Source organism: Ruditapes philippinarum, unplaced genomic scaffold (genome assembly GCF_026571515.1).
Source record: "Ruditapes philippinarum isolate M1 unplaced genomic scaffold, ASM2657151v2 ctg2082_1_1_1_1, whole genome shotgun sequence".
NCBI classification, from domain to species: domain Eukaryota; kingdom Metazoa; phylum Mollusca; class Bivalvia; order Venerida; family Veneridae; genus Ruditapes; species Ruditapes philippinarum.
Genome location: NW_026862740.1, coordinates 128,366 through 148,353, shown reverse-complemented (window position 1 = coordinate 148,353; position 19,988 = coordinate 128,366). Strand labels below are relative to the sequence as shown.

The 19,988-nt window shown below is 32.5% G+C and overlaps 1 protein-coding gene across 1 annotated transcript; it reads left to right on the top strand.

Annotated features, from left to right (window-relative positions):
- Nucleotides 1–145: 145 nt before the first annotated feature.
- On the top strand, nt 146–15,643 carry LOC132720050 (receptor-type tyrosine-protein phosphatase kappa-like). The gene is made up of 17 exons (XM_060704037.1): nt 146–169; nt 349–693; nt 2,141–2,234; nt 3,130–3,194; nt 4,039–4,075; nt 5,068–5,171; nt 5,734–5,859; nt 6,237–6,385; nt 9,824–9,959; nt 10,617–10,745; nt 11,273–11,378; nt 11,592–11,668; nt 12,437–12,571; nt 13,104–13,232; nt 14,054–14,211; nt 14,947–15,082; nt 15,418–15,643. Exons 1-17 carry the CDS (start codon nt 146–148, stop codon nt 15,493–15,495), a joined length of 2,028 nt encoding a protein of 675 aa, XP_060560020.1. The 3' UTR covers nt 15,496–15,643.
- The last annotated feature ends 4,345 nt before the right edge of the window (nt 15,644–19,988 follow it).

Here is a 19,988-nt window from a genome sequence, read left to right as displayed (position 1 = left end):
AGTGATAAGATAATCTTAAATACCAAAATCGTTTGAGAATATTTTAAAATATGCAATAACAATAAGATATATTAAATTTGAACATGTTTTGTGTTTATTTTCGGACACATTCTTATTATATTATTATTCTTAAGAGAATACAAAAATGGTATCTTTTTACAAAGACATTGTAAGTACTTTAACCATTGACTCTAACATTTCAATCATTTATTATAGTCTCACTTACGTCTATAAGAAATTACAAATCAACAATCAGTGTGACCAAAGTACATATGCAATATGTTATTCTGTTTATCTTTTCAATTAAACCTATATAAGGGCTGTGAATAAGATTGGTCTTATATACAGGATAACTTGTTTGCCCATTTAGTGAGAATTACTTATTGTTGTGAAGATAAGTTTACTGTTCTAGAGCGGCCATCATCAAAGGCAGATAAAGAAAGGAAGAGCACTTTAAGCATACCACCAACTACTGCCATAGACACACAGCCTTCAGGGAACAAAACAAGATCACAAGTCCCTGTAACATCTTCATCAGTAGATATTGATGAGGTAGAAGTAGATGAAGTTGAATATGAAAACAAGACTGATGATACCTACTATAACATTAGAGAAAGTCCGTACAGAATTAAAGTAGACAACCTACTTAAATATGTTACATCTGGAAAGGTGGACTTCGAAGCTGAATTCAAGGTTTGTACACACGCTTAAATTGAATTTACTGCGAGATTTGATTAGTTCAAACTGATTAAGCATGTAACTACCCAGATGTCATATGTGCAGGAAAATTGTTTAGAATTGTAGCACTATATAATACGTATATCAGAATGGCCTCTGTTGTACATTACATGTACATATACTTACTTAGTGGTGAAAATATTAAAATAGAGCTAGTGTGCTGCGCTGATTAAAAAGAATAGTTGTTAAAGTGTCGATTAATAAACTAAATATTTGAAAGAAAATGAAAAGTGGAACGCTCCATTTTTTCCAAAGATGTAACTATAACCATACTATTTGTCCATACATAAAAGCAAAGTTGTAGGGAGTAGAATATGATGTAATATCTTTTGTTTTTTCATGCTCATCACAATATAGTGTAATTTGATACATCCTACTTTTTTAAACTATCACGTTTAAACACACACCTACTTTAAATGTTTTTTACAATGTCGTTTTCAAATACCGTATAATTTGACTTTCTTATTCTTTTGAACGTGTTTATGCCATTTATAAATTCTTTTTTTCCCACAACGTGTTTTTTCACCTTAACATCATGTGTGACCCACAGTGACTTTAAGTAATAAAATCATAAATCACACACTTTAAACTTCCTTGTACGATCGTTGTATATCAATGATCGTATAACAAGGACAAATAAAATTACCACTCGACACGCGATTTTATCTGATAGAAATGTGTTTATTTTAACTTTGATTGTGCTAATTGTAATAAAAGATCTTTGTTTTAATTTTTCATGCTAGGCCTCTTGAAAATTACATGTTTTTTCTTTTTTTTTTTTCTTTTTTTTTCATTTTAATTTGCTATCAGTAAGTATATACTTAATTGCAATTAAAGTTTGAATATTGATAAAGTAAATGTGTGTGATCATCCCGAGCTATCATATTACTATAATTATCAACAGTTATAAATCTATATGATTTGAAATATTCGACATTTTGTTGTCGTTTCCGGTTCTTCCAACTCTTTATAATAGAGATCTTACCATAAATAGAAGTTTATTGCTACATAAATTTTTGAACATATTTAGTTTTTTTCATACTTAAGTAATAACGAATACGCACGGTATTTAACTGACTTTCAGATAGCTCTATAAAGACAGTTTTGAGCAATGGTTCTTCTAAACATGTTAATCAGGTCAGGTGTCTCTTGCACCTTATAGAATTGACAAAGTTCTGTACACCCCTTACACGACCAGCACTACAATCCACAAAATGCGATAATATTTAAACGAATAACCCACAATTTAACCATGCTTGTTGAATCACTAAATATGTAACAAAAGTGATGAAATTTATCGACCTTACATGAACTAAAGATAAATTGTCGCACATGCTAATTAGTTACAGGTCAATATTTGTATAAAGTTTATATTATATAATTTTAATTTCTTATAATGTAGAAACTCAACAAAGATTTGGATTTGACAAAGCACTGCAGCGTCGCTAAAGATCCTCAAAATTTGGCCTTGAACCGGTATAACGGCATTTATCCTTGTAAGTAAACGAATTTTATGTTTATATGCTTATATTATAAAAATGCATTTTAATGCTTCAGTTAGTGCTGCAGATGTAAGGACGTAGAATATAATTGCGTGATGAAGCATGAAATGTCCACATTTATGTAAGATTTTGGGGTAAAACTTCTGTTATTTTGTTTCTTCTATACACCTGGACATACGTTAAGCCCCGGAAATTTAAAATTGGTAATGATTGAAAGCACTGTCATGATATTACAACTTAACTGAGCTAAGAAATAATAATGTGATAAGTAGTGATACAAATTTAGTGATCATCAATCAGTATGAATTTAGTTTGTTTTTAACCAAATTATTGAAACATACGTTTGTATTAAGCAAATGTTTTGTTTTGAATCAAACATGTATGTGTTAATAAGTATATTGTTGGACCTATAACAAAACATTTATAGGTGCATATTTTTGGTAATTGATGATGATTACGTAACCGAAAATGCCAATACGTAGCCAAAATTTTAATAACGTGTGTAACCGCCACATACCCAACCCTTCTCCTCATACTACCATAAGGCGTCTAATACCATTCTTGGTGCAGAGCTTGTTCCACTTGTTGCAGGTTGACTACAGGTGCTCCGCACCATTACCGTAAGAAAATCTTAAATTGCAGTTGTAGTTATGTCAAAATTGAGGCAAAATGCCGGATGTGCTTAACTTATTTCCAGTTGTATAACTTGGCAGAAGGAAACATCAAGTTTTTGCAAGAGAAATGTGTATATTTGTAAATTATATTTGTAGTGTATTTACAAACCATTCGAAGTTTAAATACGACTCCATTTGGCAACAAATCTCTTTCTGGTATGACCAATATATTAGTTCTTGGTCATATTAATGATTTTTTTCGTTTTTGATGTTAGATGACCATTCCAGAGTGACCATCCAAGATCTGCCAGATTTCTTTATAAATGCTTGTTACATAGATGTGAGTACAGTATATTTATATATTTTTACACATTTAAATTATTACGCGGCTTCAAGACTATTAGGGTCATACTGTAACATTCCAGAGTAAAAAAATGAAAACAGTATCCCCCCGCCCCGAATATTTATTTTATATCTTAGCTATCTGAATAAAAAAGAACACATGAGTGACAATAGAAAAGACATGTGTATTGACTTAAAATGTGAAACCCATATGTACGAAAACCGTCAAATGATCTATTGAGGTTTTAGATTACCTTAGGCTGGTAGCGCTGGCGTATTTAAAAAGAATACATGCCATGTATATATTAAATTATGCAAAATTGGTGTGTATTAAAAAACAACGGAATAGAAATTTATCTTTTAATTGTTTCCCCAATAAAACACGCAAAATATAACATGCATTGTGATATTTATAATTTATTCAACTTTTCATTTTCTCATCTTTTTTCTTGCAAAAATATTTCTGCCCACCTGGAGGCATGTAGCTTTAAATGTAAATTGTATCTAATTACAATTCACGTTTGCTTGATGTTTTCATTTATCATAAGAAGTAACATAATCTGACGCCGTGAGATTTTATCATTTGACACTTTGCGTTTTATGTTGAAATATAAAACCGTCCATTTTCTATCATCCGTTTAATTATGAAATCTTATCTCTCTTGGGATATTTTTTTAATCATTCCTTACTTCCTTAATTCTGTTATATGATAATCTTACATATATCCTCTACCTATTCATTACAAAAACTCGTGTCACAACAATAAAACGCCAAGAGTTACAGTCCTTTAGGTTTTTTTATCTGGGATGTGATGCATTGTTTTATATATTTATATATTTCAGGGTTACTGCAAGGAGAAAGAATATATTGCATCATTAGGTAATATAGTATAACTTGTGTATTTGTAAATACTGTTATTAACTTAAGAGATTCGTGTCAGGTTGAAGTAGGGACATATTTTATCATGACTTCTCAAGTTTGTACAAGTCTGAAAAAGGTTCTTATCTTTAAAATATACCATTGTTCGTAACAAAACGGACAAAATAGGCAAGTGTTTGACATGCAAAGAATAAGTGGGTAAAACAAATTATAACAGATAGCCTCTATCAAAAGCCTGTTCAGATGAAAATTTTCCGGTTTTTTTCTGGGGTTTTTTTCCGTTATTTTTATGTTTGATATTGTGGTTCTATTTAATTCCAGCCACTGATCGAACAATACTCACTATTTGGTTTGTAATATGATATCTGTTTCAAATGTACTATATTTTCGTATTCTACATATATTTTCAAAATGAAACAATCGTAAGAAATCTGAAGTTCCACCACATTCCCAATGTTCTACCCATTTAACTAATATGGTTCAATGTTATGTAAATGATAATAGAAAAATATATAAAGATCCATTAAAGGAGCTTGAAGGCCCTTAAATCGTTAAACTTGAATTGTTTACATAGATCAATTGAAGCACGTAAAATGGAAAAAATCTGAAAGGGATTGTAAAGAAATTTAATACTCAGAATTAAATTGAAAATCAATTGTGAGTGCAATGTTTAGCCTAATTTTAATGAACGTTTTTGTTTAGTTTTTTTTGGTTTTTGTTTTTGATTGTTTTGTGTTTGTTTTCTTGCTTTTTGGGTGGAGAGGGACATGTCACTTTGCGCAAAAATAATGATTATTCTGTAAAAACCTGGCGGAGGAAGGATCTTAAAATTTGCACACGAGTTCTCGCTTCAGACCTACACCAAATGGTACAGAAATATTGCAATAATATTTTCACTCTCGTCATTTCAATAAACGTCAATGAAGTCCCTTTAAGTTGTATATGTTCGGATTCTGATCTTGTTTCATCACATCATGTTTTTCTATGTATAGGGCCAACATCAAAGACCACTGCTAACTTCTCCACGTTCTGGTTGATGGTATGGTACAAGAAAACTGACATTGTTGTCATGTTAACCAATCTTAGAGAAACATCTGTAAGTGCTGCAAAATTTAAATATGAATAGAAGCATAAAATTTTCCTTATTACTTTTTCTTTGTGTACATATGATGGATGATGCAGTTGTGACAAATCGTTTACGTTTAATAAAATCAGACTATTTCCTTGTTTACATCCTGTTTGAACAAGAAAGTATTTTAGTTCAATAATTAATGCATTTATGAATATTTGTTTGTTTTTGTCCAGATAATTTTGATTCTTTAAAAAGGAGCATTTACTTGACTTATACATTATCAGACTTTGTTTCAAAAGGCATGTTTGTCCCAGTCTTTATGCTTCGTTCTAATGGAAGGAGTAGAACGAAACATTTTATATGTTGAACCAATAACCTGCAGAATTTGTGTGCTTTGATATTGGATCAGTTCATTCAAAGTTTAAGTGTTTTCAATATAAAATACTAAAATTGAGATGCCAACAGATAAGAGCCTGGTCAGATTGTGCGGATAAGCACACTGGTTTTATTCTTTACTGGCCACAAGGGCTAATTACTTTTTGTATCAGCAGGAAACGGGTTTAATATTGAACGTTTTTATCATCAGGGTATGAAATGTGAGCAGTACTGGCCGGAGGAGGATACGGAGATAGAGTACGGGGATATTACAGTAAAATGTCGGAGTGTTGAAGCGTTTGCTGAATATACTGTTAGAACTTGCACTATAATAAAGGTATCGTCACTCCGTTCATACGAATGATTTCTTCTTTGTCTTATTCCCACATTAAGGAAAAAGAAATATTATCGTGATCCTTCTTTTAACATAAATCATGTATTTAATTATCCGGTTAACAGTTGACATTTATGTAGAGTTACCTCAAACTGTAGATTTTGTATATCCATTTTCCAACCGTATTGTGTTATTTTACCACCATAGAAGCCTTTAAATATCCTCTTATCACAAAGAATGCTTTCAATAAGTATACTGTTTAAAATGTCCTCTTCATCTTCAATACGCAACGTTATTTTTAAGTTTTTCTCTAATGAAAATAGGTTTTTTCTTTACTGAACAAAAGGTTTCTGCTTAAAATCCTAAATTTCTGCCTTCAGGGAAAAAATGAAAGGCAGATAATTCAACTACACTTCACAGCATGGCCGGATAAAGGTGTTCCCCAGGAGGTGACAAGTCTTGTAGAGTTCAGACAAAGGGTGAATGCAGTTCCTAAGACATTAGGTGGACCAATAATAGTTCATTGCAGGTACTGTATATATATTATTTCACGAAATGTAAGCAATACATTTTCAGTATTTGCATCACGTGACGTTCCAAAAGAAATCATTGTAAGACCCGATCCTATGATATTAGCTCGGTTAACATTTCTAAAGTCCATAAAATCAATGCATACTGCATTGCCCCATAGAACCTCATTTTTAATTTCATATTCTAAAACATCCATATTGTATATCAAAAGTATATCTACAACATTCAACCTAATATCATTTTCAGATTTCAAAAATATAATATATCAAATGCATGTCATACAATACTGATGATCATTGTTTTCCTTGAGTAAAAATAAGTACGATGTCTTTAAGGTGACATTTGCTGTATTATTTATCTCTTGACCACGACTTTTTATCTCGTGGCCTCAATATATTATCTCGTGGCCGAAATGTATTTTTCGTGGCCACGATTTATCTTGTGGGCACGACTTATTATATTTTGGCCACAAGATATTATCACGAGGCCATGACTTATTTCAACCATTCTGCAACATTTTAAAGTAAAAAAGTTTTGTCAAAATTGATGATGTGAAATAAACCGGTGATTTATACGTAGCAGATGACATTGATAATATTGGACTAGTAAACACCTGCAAAACCTATGTTAGACTCGTCTAGTGCCTCGTCTAATTAATATAGGTTTTACAGCTGTGTTCTCGTCCAATAGAACGTATTGTACTCAGCAATATATAATAACCTGATTTGTTCATAAGATGGACCAACCGTATTAAATAACAAAGACTTATGTATATTATATCGTACATGGTCGTATCTAGGCAAATAAAAAGGAGTTCTTTAAAGGGTCATTGTTCAAAAAGTTCTCGGCCCGATATATTTCTAGCCAATACACTGACATATACATACGATACATCGATACCGATATCTTATTGAATATTATTGACCGAGTTAAGCGCGGTTTTACACAGATAAAGTAACAAAACACACTTTGATTAGTAAAGGGGATTGTCATTTAGACCAAATAGAGAAAGCTGAAATCAGAGCCGTCATAACGTGCCTCTATAACAAAGGGATGCCCCCGTTGAAATCCATGAATACCTCATGGATCCACATGGGAAGGAGTACCCTTCCTATAGCACTGATAAACAATGGGCTGCTGAATTTAAGAGGGGCAGTGAGAGCATTGCATATGATGAGCGGCCTGGGTGCCCTAAAAGGCCACCAACGATGAAATTGCCAAAGCTGTGTACGATCTTGCCATGTGCGACAGAAGGCGAGACCTGCGAAGCATTGCTAGGTTCAGTTCAGGCAATTCTGACTTATGGCTATGGCATGTAAAAGGATACCGTTAGATGGGTCCCCAGACAGTTGAATGACGATCCGAAACGGACCAGGCTTGACATTTCAAGATATCTTTTGTCTCGCTACGAGGATGAACCCGATTTTATCTACCGGATCGTAACTCAGGATGAAACATGGGTCCAACATGGATTCAAAATCCAAAAAACAGCATGCAGTGGAAGCACACTGGCTCATCCCCTCCGAAGACAATCAAGAGGATGGTGCCATCAACAGGGAAGATGATGGCTTCAAATTTTTGGGATAGTCGGGGGATAATCATGATTGACTATCTTGAGCAAGGTCGTAACATAAACGGTATTTGCGTCAAGATATTGCGCGTAAAAGGACGGCAAACTGACTCAATGCGTTCTGCTCCTGCAAGACAATGCACCAGCTCACACATTCCAAGTTGCGATGACTGCTGCAACTGACTGGCTTTGAAATTCTTCCCTATCCCCCATATTCTCCTGACTTGGCCCTCTCTGACCTCTACATGTTCCCAAAACTGAAAAACATGCTTCATGGTAAAAGTTTGGAAGCAATGATGGTGTCATTGAGGTGGTTAATGTGTCCTTTGAGGACCAAAAAAGATTTCTATTTTGAAAGGTTAAACAACTTGGAGCAGAGGTGGGCAAAGTGCATTGATGTAGAGGGCGATTATATTGAAAAGTTAGACCATTAGTTGGGTTTTCTGAATGCCGGAAGTACATAGTTCCAATATCGTTTTGATCATGTGCATTTCAGGTGACCAGATATGGTTCATGGCAGGTATATTGTACATATTATATAAATATTTTTCATATACAAGTATTTCAGATAAAGGGTTAGTTATGAATATTAAAAAATATATCATTTTCTGTCTGAAAATGAATACAATTTTGCTTAGTTGTTTACCTACCATGACCGGGGATCACTCTGTCATAAACCATTTTTGGCCATTTTTGCTATAATTTTATTCATTTGGCTACAGAAATAAATATTTAAGAATTTTAGGCATATAATTTCAAACTCATGTTTTGCTTTGTACTTAAATAAAATGTCGAGCACGTGTATAATCCGCTTCTTTGAAGATATTCGCATTCTTGTTTATGATATGTTTTTGACAATTTTAGAAATATAAACTTTGACTATACATACGCTTTCCTGTCAGTAACACACTGCATACATCAAAAGTTGCTGGGTCACATTTACAGTGCCTGTTTGACTTTAAATCCACATAATTAATGTGAGTAGGATATCACGAGGCCATAGTTTAAAAACGAATACAAATGATTTAGGGGAATCACCCCATTTTGCATAGATAAGAAGGAAACATCTCTCATTGTAAATAGGAAATCTACATATTGTTATGCCGTAACAGCTCTGAAACACTCTGAGCTATCCGGCCGCTTACACTTATTCTCCCCGAAATAGAGATGCATTGAATTTCATCCTCACATTTTTTAAGGTAACAAAGAAACGCTCATTACACTTTGCACTATATGCAGTCATGTTCACCCGTTGTGGACCAAATATCACAGATTGAAACAATTGCAGCTTGACAGGGATTCGGACCTCGGACTCTCGGAATACTGTAACGTGGCTCTACCGACTGAGCTTTCCAACCAATTACACATATTCTCTCATAACTAGTGAGCATGTCTGAACCGTAACATGTGTTTTAACAACTACTCTCTATCAATCTGACTGTTCATACCATGTAGATTAAATGACCGGAGTATATGTTTCGCGTTTATTATAATCCGACTTTCCCGAGGAAGCTATTTTGGACATGCGACGGAATCGGTTTTTACAGATATACATTAGAAGAAGTATCAAAATATCGTTATTCGTGGACGTTTAACATATTGTTGATAATTGTTAGAAAAAAATGATTGAAGTAAGTTTTAATAAATCAACTTGAAATCATAGAGTCATATTTTAATTGACAATTTGCTTGCGTACGTCGATATTGGTTTTCATCGCTTTTAAAATGATGAATGCTCGCCAATGATTGGTTGTTTGAAAGACCACGAGAAGGTGACTACCTATGGGTTTCACATTCTTATGTGTAGAGTTATGTAGGTGTTGATGTTAATCGGATTGTAAAATCTATTTGTTTCTTATATTTCAAGTGCTGGAGTAGGGAGAACCGGAACATATATCGGCCTTGACATTCTGACACAGGAAGGAAAGGAGAAAGGCTCTGTAGATGTATTCGATTGTGTAAACAGAATGAGACATCAAAGAGTCAACATGGTTCAAACCGCTGTAAGTTAACTTACAGGAATTTCACCGAGCTCCAAAAGCCTAAAAACCTATTTTTTCTTTTTTACATAGATCGACTGGAACATTTAAAACAGAAAGATATGCAAAAGATTCAGAATAAATTAAAAGTCGAATCTGCTATTTTAGCCTGATTTGAGTGGAAAGCGTTGCAACACTTTTCAATCTTGAATCAATGTTCACAATTAGAATAATCATTCTGGAAACACGGAGTGAGCAAATAATCACAAGTTATTGGTCTAGACCTATATCAAGTTTTGCATTAATCTCTAAAAGTTATTTGGAGTTTTGTTCTATCAAAAAGCCTCAGTGGAGTCCCTTAAACAGATATAGCGGATAGAGAGATTGAAGGAAAACGAAACGTAAATCTCGTCTTCTATACGGTAGCCAGGTTGTCATTCCCACGAATGATCTTGAAAATTAACCTCTTTCCTTTTATTATATGTGATGCGTGTTTAAACATATAAAATTATATTTAGTAAGCGTGTTGCTTGTTTCAGTCATATATTGAATAGTGTCGGCGTCACAAAACTTGCGTCATTTTCACATACCTGCATTCCAAATACATATACGATAGAAGTGAAGTGTAGTTTTTCTTTTTGAATTGTCTAAAATCAAATGTCTGTTAAAATGTATTTGTAGGAGCAGTACAAGTTTCTACACAAGGCTCTCGTCCATTCACTCTCATTCGGATGTGAGACATTGACAGCTGAAGAAATACAGAGAATCATGTATGAAGCAGACGACAATACATTCATGAAAATATACAAGGTAGTTAACCGGTTATTCAATTCCTGTATATGAAAATATACACACCTTAAATGTTGTCATTATTTGATGAACACTTTGTACAATCTTTAAACATACATTATCTATACCACATTTTTATTCATTTTCATACAAATATCTGCAATCTTTACATGGTTAGATTGAATTATATAGAGGAATTAAACTGACTTAACAGATATTAATAATTGTGACTTGTTTATATGTTATACACTCTATTAACAACCGAATATGCATTTTCCTTTTACACTGAAAAATTTATGATTTACATACATCGAGTTGCAAAAGCTGCAAGATATTTGCAACAAGCAGAGAGAATAAACTCAAAGGCATGTGGAAAATGCAGATTATAATAACGAATGAATCAAAGCAATATGCAATTTTATATAGCAGTATGCATACACTGGCGGATATCCCCTTCCATAGTTTATGCGATATCTATCTTGATACGGTGCTTCTGTGTTTGACTTAACTAAATTCTTACAATTTAATTTATAAGTAACTATTTTCAGACATTGGCACTAGAAGTTGACATTGAGACGGAGGATGAAATAAACGCTAGAGAAGAAAACAGAAAAAGATACAAAGACAAAAATAGACGAAATTCTAATGTACCATGTAGGTTTTATTTAGTATATACAATAAACAAGTATATCTTCTAAAGCTGATAAGAAATATTATTAGATAACTGTACTAATGTATATGAGAATTACTAAGATAAAACAAATTTGGAAGTTTTTTTACAAATCAAGCAGTTGATCACAAAATTATGTTTTGCCCAGATATATTATTTTGTTTCTTAACTTGTAACTTGTTTCTGTTAAAATAAAGGTGATAGCAGCAGAGTGCGTTTGTTTCTTAGCAGAACAGAAGGCAAAAATGACTATATCAACGCTGTCTTTATCAACGTAAGTAGAAAATTAATAAGACGTGTGTTGGATATATATAAAATAACAATTAAAGAGAAGTAACTGACCATGAAATATAGACCTTTATCGCTGTTTGTTTGATGACTTCTGTCTAGAAAATGAAAACATATCTTTTATATCTATTCATAATTACAACAAGTTTCAAAACAGTGTATCGGTTATAAATGGGCAATATTGAGTCAAATGTATCTATATACATGTTTTATATAAAATAGTTGTATAACATGACACAGGAATTGATAGGTGTTTCCTTATGATTATCGCCTATGAATACAGAAATTGAAACGCGAAAAAAGTGAAGACACGAAGGGACGAAGACAAAAACGCGAAAACACGACGATGCGAAGACATGATGACCAAAACTCGACAAATTCAAGTCGATAATTATCGCTTTTTACTGATTGTGTCTCCGCTTCTTCCTCATCGTCCCTTCGTGTTTTCGTCATCGTCACTTCGTGTTTTCACTTTTTCGCGATTCAATTTATTGTCTTATCAACTTTTCACGTTCAGATTTCTATATTCATAGTCGATTGCCCTAACGGAACACCGTACGTTGAAGCATATTACTGGTTGTTTACCGGTTACTTGTTGAGTACGGTAGAGAAGAGTTAAGTTGAAATATCCGTTAAAATCGATTTCTAAGATTTCCGAGTAATGCATTGTCTTCAAATCTTGAACTTTTAAAGTTTCTAAATTTGAAACACTTTTTGAAACCATTTATCGCTGTACAATTACTGTTGTTAACAGAGCTTCAGGATCAAGAATTTGTTCATTGCTGCACAAACACCACTTCCTAAGACTGTAGAGGACTTTCTCAGCATGGTATTCCAGCAGCACACGTGTTGTGTTGTCGCGCTCGAGGATCAGAATGCTCCCGGCAAAGTCAGTATTACAGATGTATAACAGTTTCATGTCAAGTTATTCTGATTGGTACACATTACACTGTACTTCATGTACATGTTTAGCTTGCTACAACTTCGATTGATCACAATGGATAATATAACACGAATACATATTTGTTACATTCTTTACTTTCTGTCACTTAAAATCTCGTGTAAATGTGTAATACATGAAATAGATCAATATTTTAGAAATGTGATTAATTACCTTCAAATGTTGTCGTTTCTCCTTACCAAATCATCAATAAAATTTTTTAGCGAAATAATGTAGTTCGTCAAATTTAAATAAATATGTACATTGCATTCATGTTTGTAGTTTCCATGACAAAATATATATATCTTTTTTTAAGTTTTATAAAATAACGGCGAGGTATAGACTCCCCATGTTTTCATTTACGGTTTTGCTTCATTGGAATAACGGGAGATTTACGTGAAAGTAAAGTATACTCTCAACAGAGCAAACCATTTTGACAGACAAATCGTTACATTATTATCATTATATAATTTTTTTACAGGATGTCGGACAATACCTTCCGGCTGATAACGAGACTGATACATTCGGAAATTTTTCTGTAACAAGCTCAAAATATGAAACAAAGTCACAATATATCTTAAAGCAACTGACAGTCAAAGATAATACGAAGGTAATACGGAAGAAAATAAAAACATGTTTGTTTATGTTTATTTCTAACGATTGTATAAATAGGTAATAACAATTTAATTAAGACAGTTGCTATTGAACGAAATAATATCGGAACTCACTACTTTCACATCGATTGGACTTTCTCGTGTTCAAATAAAAAAATAATTTAGGATTGAACATGTACTTAGTTTTCTATTTAAATTTCCAATGTTTGTGAATGTATAAAAAGCCTATTATGCCTCAAAATTGCTATCTCAAAAACTGCTTATTTTTGATATCTTGTTACAGTTTCCAAAAACATATCCATTTGCTATATACACGAACTATTTTTTGCATCTTTAGTTCTGTTGGCAATTTGCATAATTCTGGCGAATTACTTTTTGTATGGAAGTCAGAATACTTCTTTGTTTACATTTTGCCACCTTTACGAATTATAACTGCATGTTCAGCTCTTCCAATTTCAGTTGTAAACCATCAAAAATGCACTTAATCCATTATTAAAACATTATTAAACACTTTTGACATTTCTAAATAATTAAAAACAAATGTGGATTCTGGAGACACAATATTCCTTTTTAACGTTTATGATATGATACGGCACGTTTGTAACGTCACTTTTATTTGACAATCGTGAGATTTATAATATCTATTTACACCCATATTTACTTTTGTGACTATGGCCGTGTCAATATAAAAGAGCGTAACGGCTGAAAACCGTTTATACCGGGCCATATAGCTTGCCAAAAATAAAGTAATTGATAGTTTAACTATAGATGAGTTCATTCATCGTTGTAGTAATACAAATTTGTTTTCACTCTACAGGACCAGAAGAAATCTGTGTTTCATTTCCAATACAAAAACTGGCAAACAACGAAGAAAGTACCTGACAGCGCCATGGATTTTGTACAATTTATTAAAGACGTTGAAAAATGTGTAGCTAATGACCCGGAAGATAATCCCAATATCATTGCACATTGCTTGTAAGAAACGTTTTATTTTTGTCATAATCTCCGATTAATATGCTTTTTCTTCATGACTATTTTTCAGAAATACAGCAATAGATAATGTATATATTTGTGAATAGTTTCTATAGAGATAATAGAAACTGTGATGGAATCTTTGCGATAGCATTGGTGCCTTTTGTAACGAGACACTATTTAAAAATTATGTATAGGAGACTAACATTGTCAAAGTTGACCTTGATTTTCTGGCAATGAATTTAGTAAAAGGATATAAACAAATTATAAAATTATGAGATCTGAGACAAATTTCATAGAAATGTTATATAACCTCCACGCAAGTTTGGCGATTAATGGGAAATATTACTTTATTTAAAACTTTTTGCAAACTCTGTGTTTTACAATCTGTGTTTTGTTTTTTAAGTCTTAATCATTTGCTTGAATTAATAGTAACAAATCGGAGGATCAAACCTAGTATATTGCCACTGATGGAGGAAGATGACACTAATTTTACAGCAAAATATATCATTCGGTTAGTAGATTACTGAAGTGGTATATGGAATAATGTAGACACAATCTAACAAGGTCTCTAATTGAGTCTCTAAATAGACGCTAGCTTAGGGTAGATCTATATGTAGATCTGAGAAGGCTTTATTCTCCGTATATTTCGTCTTTCCGTTTATCTCGTCTTTCTGTAAATCTCATATACGACTTTCTTATCGAGAGAAGATATAAAGGAATAAACATTTGTTTAAGGAATGGTTTTGAGAGAAGTGGGTTGTTTTGTGTCGTATACAAACTTCTAGAGAAACTTGAAGCTGAACGACAAGTCAGTGTAGTTAATGTAGTCAGGAAGATCCGTACACACCGACCACAATCAATTACATCAATGGTTAGTACACGAAAAAGTCTTTAACGACTTGACATAGTGCATCATTGTTAAATTAAAATGCATTTTTAGCTAAGTTATTTATCTATATTTTCCATTCTTCAATGATCAATCCAAGACATTTTTTTTCTTTTTGCCAATCAATTATCCATCTATCGTTTTGTTATCAATCTACCGTTTTGTTTTAAAATCAATTTGTCATCCACCATTTTGTTCCATATCCACCATTTTGTTCCGTTCACTAATGAGACTTCATGAACAAGGTGGTAGTTATATATTATCGCCTTCAATAAACTATAATATATCTTTATATACAATGTATGATGGTATATTTTCAGGAACAATTGAAGTTCTGTTATGAGTGTGTTTCAGCGTATCTGGAGATTTACAACACGTACTCTAACTTTGCATCTTGAGTTTACTGCAACTTTACTTGTTAACTTAATGTTGACAACGTGTTAATTGAAACATAATTGTAAACTTATTGTTTTCATCATGTTTTTCAATTTACTGGCAAACTTAAAACCACAACTTGTTAATTTACATGATCTCTATATATATATTGTTGTGAAGTATACGGATATAGCTATATACTGAAGTGAAGTATACGGATATATCTATACATTTTAATGTGAAGTATACGGATATATCTACAGTTGTTTACGACGATGAGTTTCTTGATACGAACAAAAGCTCTTGTCAACAGATATGAAATGGTTTATGGTAAATGATTTTTGTGACAACTTAAAACCTATACAAAAAGAATTAGTACATCATACATGATCAATATCATAAAGTGAATTTCATTTAAAACATAATTTTAATACAATACTTTGCTGTATTACTATTTTTCACTATTCCCAGTTGTTTTATATACATTTTTAAGTAAGTAACAAAAACATTTAACAGAAATACTTTAAACAAGGAAAGATGACGTGATTATGTTATAAAATATTTTCTTTTTTGTGAATGATTTATCAAATTATCATAGTTTAACGGTTAAGGGAAGAAAACTACAATTTAAGAAATGAAAAGAATATTACACTATAACTATTTAGATATAATAAGAAATGTTTCATCCGATAAAGAGAATTTTGAAATGTCATTATATGATTCAAGACATAGTAAGTAATGTTTTTTGGGGTTTTTTTTGTAGTGTTTTTGGGGGGTTTTGGTTGTATGTTTGTTTTTGTTTCGTCTTTTGTCTTTTTTTAACATTGTTGCTTACATCATAAACGACATCTTGAATACTTTCCACAAAGAAAATATCATTTAAATATTGATATATATGTATGTCTTTATATAGGTTTACATGTCGAAAGGTAAAAATTCGCAATACATTAGAATACCTTTAAATTACATTAGAATACCTTTTATCATAAAAGCCTTTATACGGTGATTCGCACTGTATTGCTGCTTTGGTATGCACAGTAGTTATCCGTTCCTTGCGTTGCGAAAGTGTAGGCAACTTGTACTGGTAAACTGCTTGTTAGCCTGCCAATGATCAAATTCTTTGCATCGTAGAACAAAAGAAAGCAATAGAAAAAACACCTCTTCCGGGAGGCAGCAGCATCTTTTGGAGTCACACCCTTCGTTGTTAGATAGGTAAGTAGGTCACCCGTCTGATGTGACCTATGTATTCCGAGGGACGTGCACGTCGCAGAGGGATGTCGTCGGACTAATGCATGTTATTTGTTGTTGTTGTTTTACTCGGGAGATTTATCAGCGTCCATGCCAGTCCAGTGTAGAAGTCACATCGGGAAGCGTTTTCATGCTGAACTTCCGTTCGTTGGTGGTGGTTGGCAGTACTTCAAAGCCATCAAGTTTTCTTGACGCCAGCAACAAAAACGTCTCTTGTTAGCGCCACCATCCCGAGTTAGTCATGACAGGTAAACCAATCGTCTCTGGTACTTGAGGTGACTTGACCTAGACCTACCGTGTGCCTTATCCACGACGTGCACGCCTCGGGATAGAGATGGAAAATATGCATGTTACTATATAGCATAAACGTAATGATATCGAATGTTATTTCACATCTTAAAAAATGCAACCAATGAATTTTCAGCGTTTGCAACACATGATGTTTAAACAGGAATCATTATTGGACAAAATCCTGGCAATTAAGCCTCGTTTCATTACCGAAGTCCAAAAAATCATATCAAATGCGTATTGTTCTCCATAAAGCCTAGTTTTCATTTTCATAGTAAATAAAAAATATATAACTAATCCATAATATAATCCATTTAACATTGTGTTTATTTTCAGAATGCAAAAATCCATATCAAATATTTATTGTACTTGAATTTTCTGATTGATTTACTGATTAATGTAAAAATGCCAAAATCATTTGTGGCATAAAAAGAGTTTATTCTGCAATGTTTAGTACAATACTGATTCTATTGGACTTGAATATAGTCTAGCACCTCGTCCGTGACCGAGTGGTAAAGGTCGATCACCTCAAACCACTCGCTGTAGGTTCGAGCGGTGCAAGCGTCATTGGACTCTTTTATGTGATAAAGCCATCCAGCTAGCTTAAGGCACGTCGATGGTTCTATTCAGGTACTCGCTTTTGGCTGAAATAATGCATTTATGGGCACATGGGGTCTTTCTCCGCCAGTAAAGCTGGAAAATTTGCCATATGACCTATACAGTGTTGGTGCGACGTACCCCATCCCCTTCAAAGATCATACAATAAAGGTTTGACAGCTGTGTACTCATCCAATGTTTACTTTAGCTTTGTTCTCAATAACGTATAATAACCTTATAGCATTGCATACAGCTATTGTTATCGTTTACATATATCTATATCCCGTACTGGTATTTATATTGCAAACATGTTATTAAATCACATCACAAACGTGTATTGTTATCGCAAACATGTAGTTATATCGCATGTTTGTATTTTCTAATATAGCTTACATGTTTTTATTGCGTTTATGTTTAAATGTTTAATGTTAATGTTCATATACATGTAGTTTTTTATATCGCATACATGCTTTTATACAGTATATATGTTTTTGTTTTTTTTTATTTCATACATATTTTCTTATCTCATACACGTATTTAAATTGCATTTTAATGACAGGGTGTGTGAAAAACTTGATTTCAGTGATGAATATATCTTCATCGGACTTTCAGCTTACTTACTGAATGCAATATCAGGTCAATAGATTTACTTAATGATTGATTTATCCAATATTTATTTGTAACCGACTCATTTCTTTTTATGAATGCTTATCAATGAGCACTTACCATAATAATTAAAAAAGAAGCAATGCTTGGAAAACGTCTATATCATATTTATTATAAACAGGCAATGAATCAAAACAAGCCAAGACTATGTATTGTAATGTTCATAAATATATTAAAAGCATATATATCTATAAAAAAAAAAACAATATCTGATATGAATAAATGTTTAAATCATTGAAGTTATTGAAGATTTTTAAGGTACGACTGTGACAAAAATAAACCTTTCATACCTTTACAGTATACCATTAGTTTAACACCTTCTTAATATTTTTGTATATCTTTTCAACATTAAAATTATTATTGTTTTGATCATTATACTTGTTGAAGCATACATTGTCTCTGTAACTTGAAATGTGTGAATGCCAAATGTAAACAGAATAAACTTTTCCGGAACAAAATATCATGTTGCTATTATAAATAGGGTTTTAATTGTTCAGCTATTATTTCACGCATGCGCCAGTCGCTCTTAATGAAATATACAAATATAAGATTTTTTTTCAAAACTAAAATATAGGTTTTTATACACTTTAAACAAGCTATTTGTAATTAAGCACTGGTTTGTCAAGTATAAAACCTGCCAAGTACATTCAGTGTATGAAACATAATACTAGATATAATCGTTCAAACAATGAGATACGGTGATATTGTTTCCCTTTTGCACATATAACCCTCACACTTGAACGGATCTTGAAACTTCCTGCTTTTAAAAATATATTTTTCGATCAGTCAAACAAGTCTTATGTTTGCATTGAACAATTAATTTATTTCTAGTGGAGTTGTTTTAAGGAAAAATGATTTAATTCCTTTATTTGGAACAATGAAGCGGAGTTTAAATTTGGTACGTTAAACATTTAATAGCAACATAAATTTCAAAATCTTTTCAACTGTAAGGTTGCATAAAATTTCACTTCTTTTAATATTCCTATATGAATTTAATACATACTATAATGACATGGAGCCGACGGTGCCCATGATGTTGTTATCGTTACTTTCCCATTTTTTAGTAATGGTCTCAAGTGAGCTTTTCTAATGGCATTGTGTCTGTCGTTCGTAAATTATTTCTCACCTGCTGCGAAATCTCAAAATAACAAGGGTTAACCCTTGGAGATCTTTTTGGTAATTTAAATTTGTAAATAGGGTTAAAATCGTACGCACTTTTTTATTTCTTTGATTAAGTATAATATATTTTGTTCCGTTTACATGCCGTGTTACGCGTACTCGTACTTACTCTCTTTTCCCATAATACAGTATATGAAATATCCGCTGCTAACCAGATGTCGTTACAGGTTTTAGCGATACAAATAGCTCATTCGACTAAATATTTTTCATCATTTGCTAAATTAGTTTAAGAAGAAGACATAACATGGAGGGAAAACAAGGAAAGGTTTTCCATGTTTGGATTAAAGAAAGAATTTCAAATCAAAGTAACTTGATTCTGAGCGCAAGCTATTAGAATTTCATGTTTGAATAAATTTGTTACGATACCATTAATGTTTAGTTATTTCTACATCAATTCCATGTTTTATTTGTGAAAATATTCCTAACATAACGATTTTGTTAGAAAGTAAACACATGTACCACCAAAATAAAGATATTGCCGCTAATGTCACGTGACAAATACACTGTTGATAACTACGCTGTTGTTTATACGGTACCG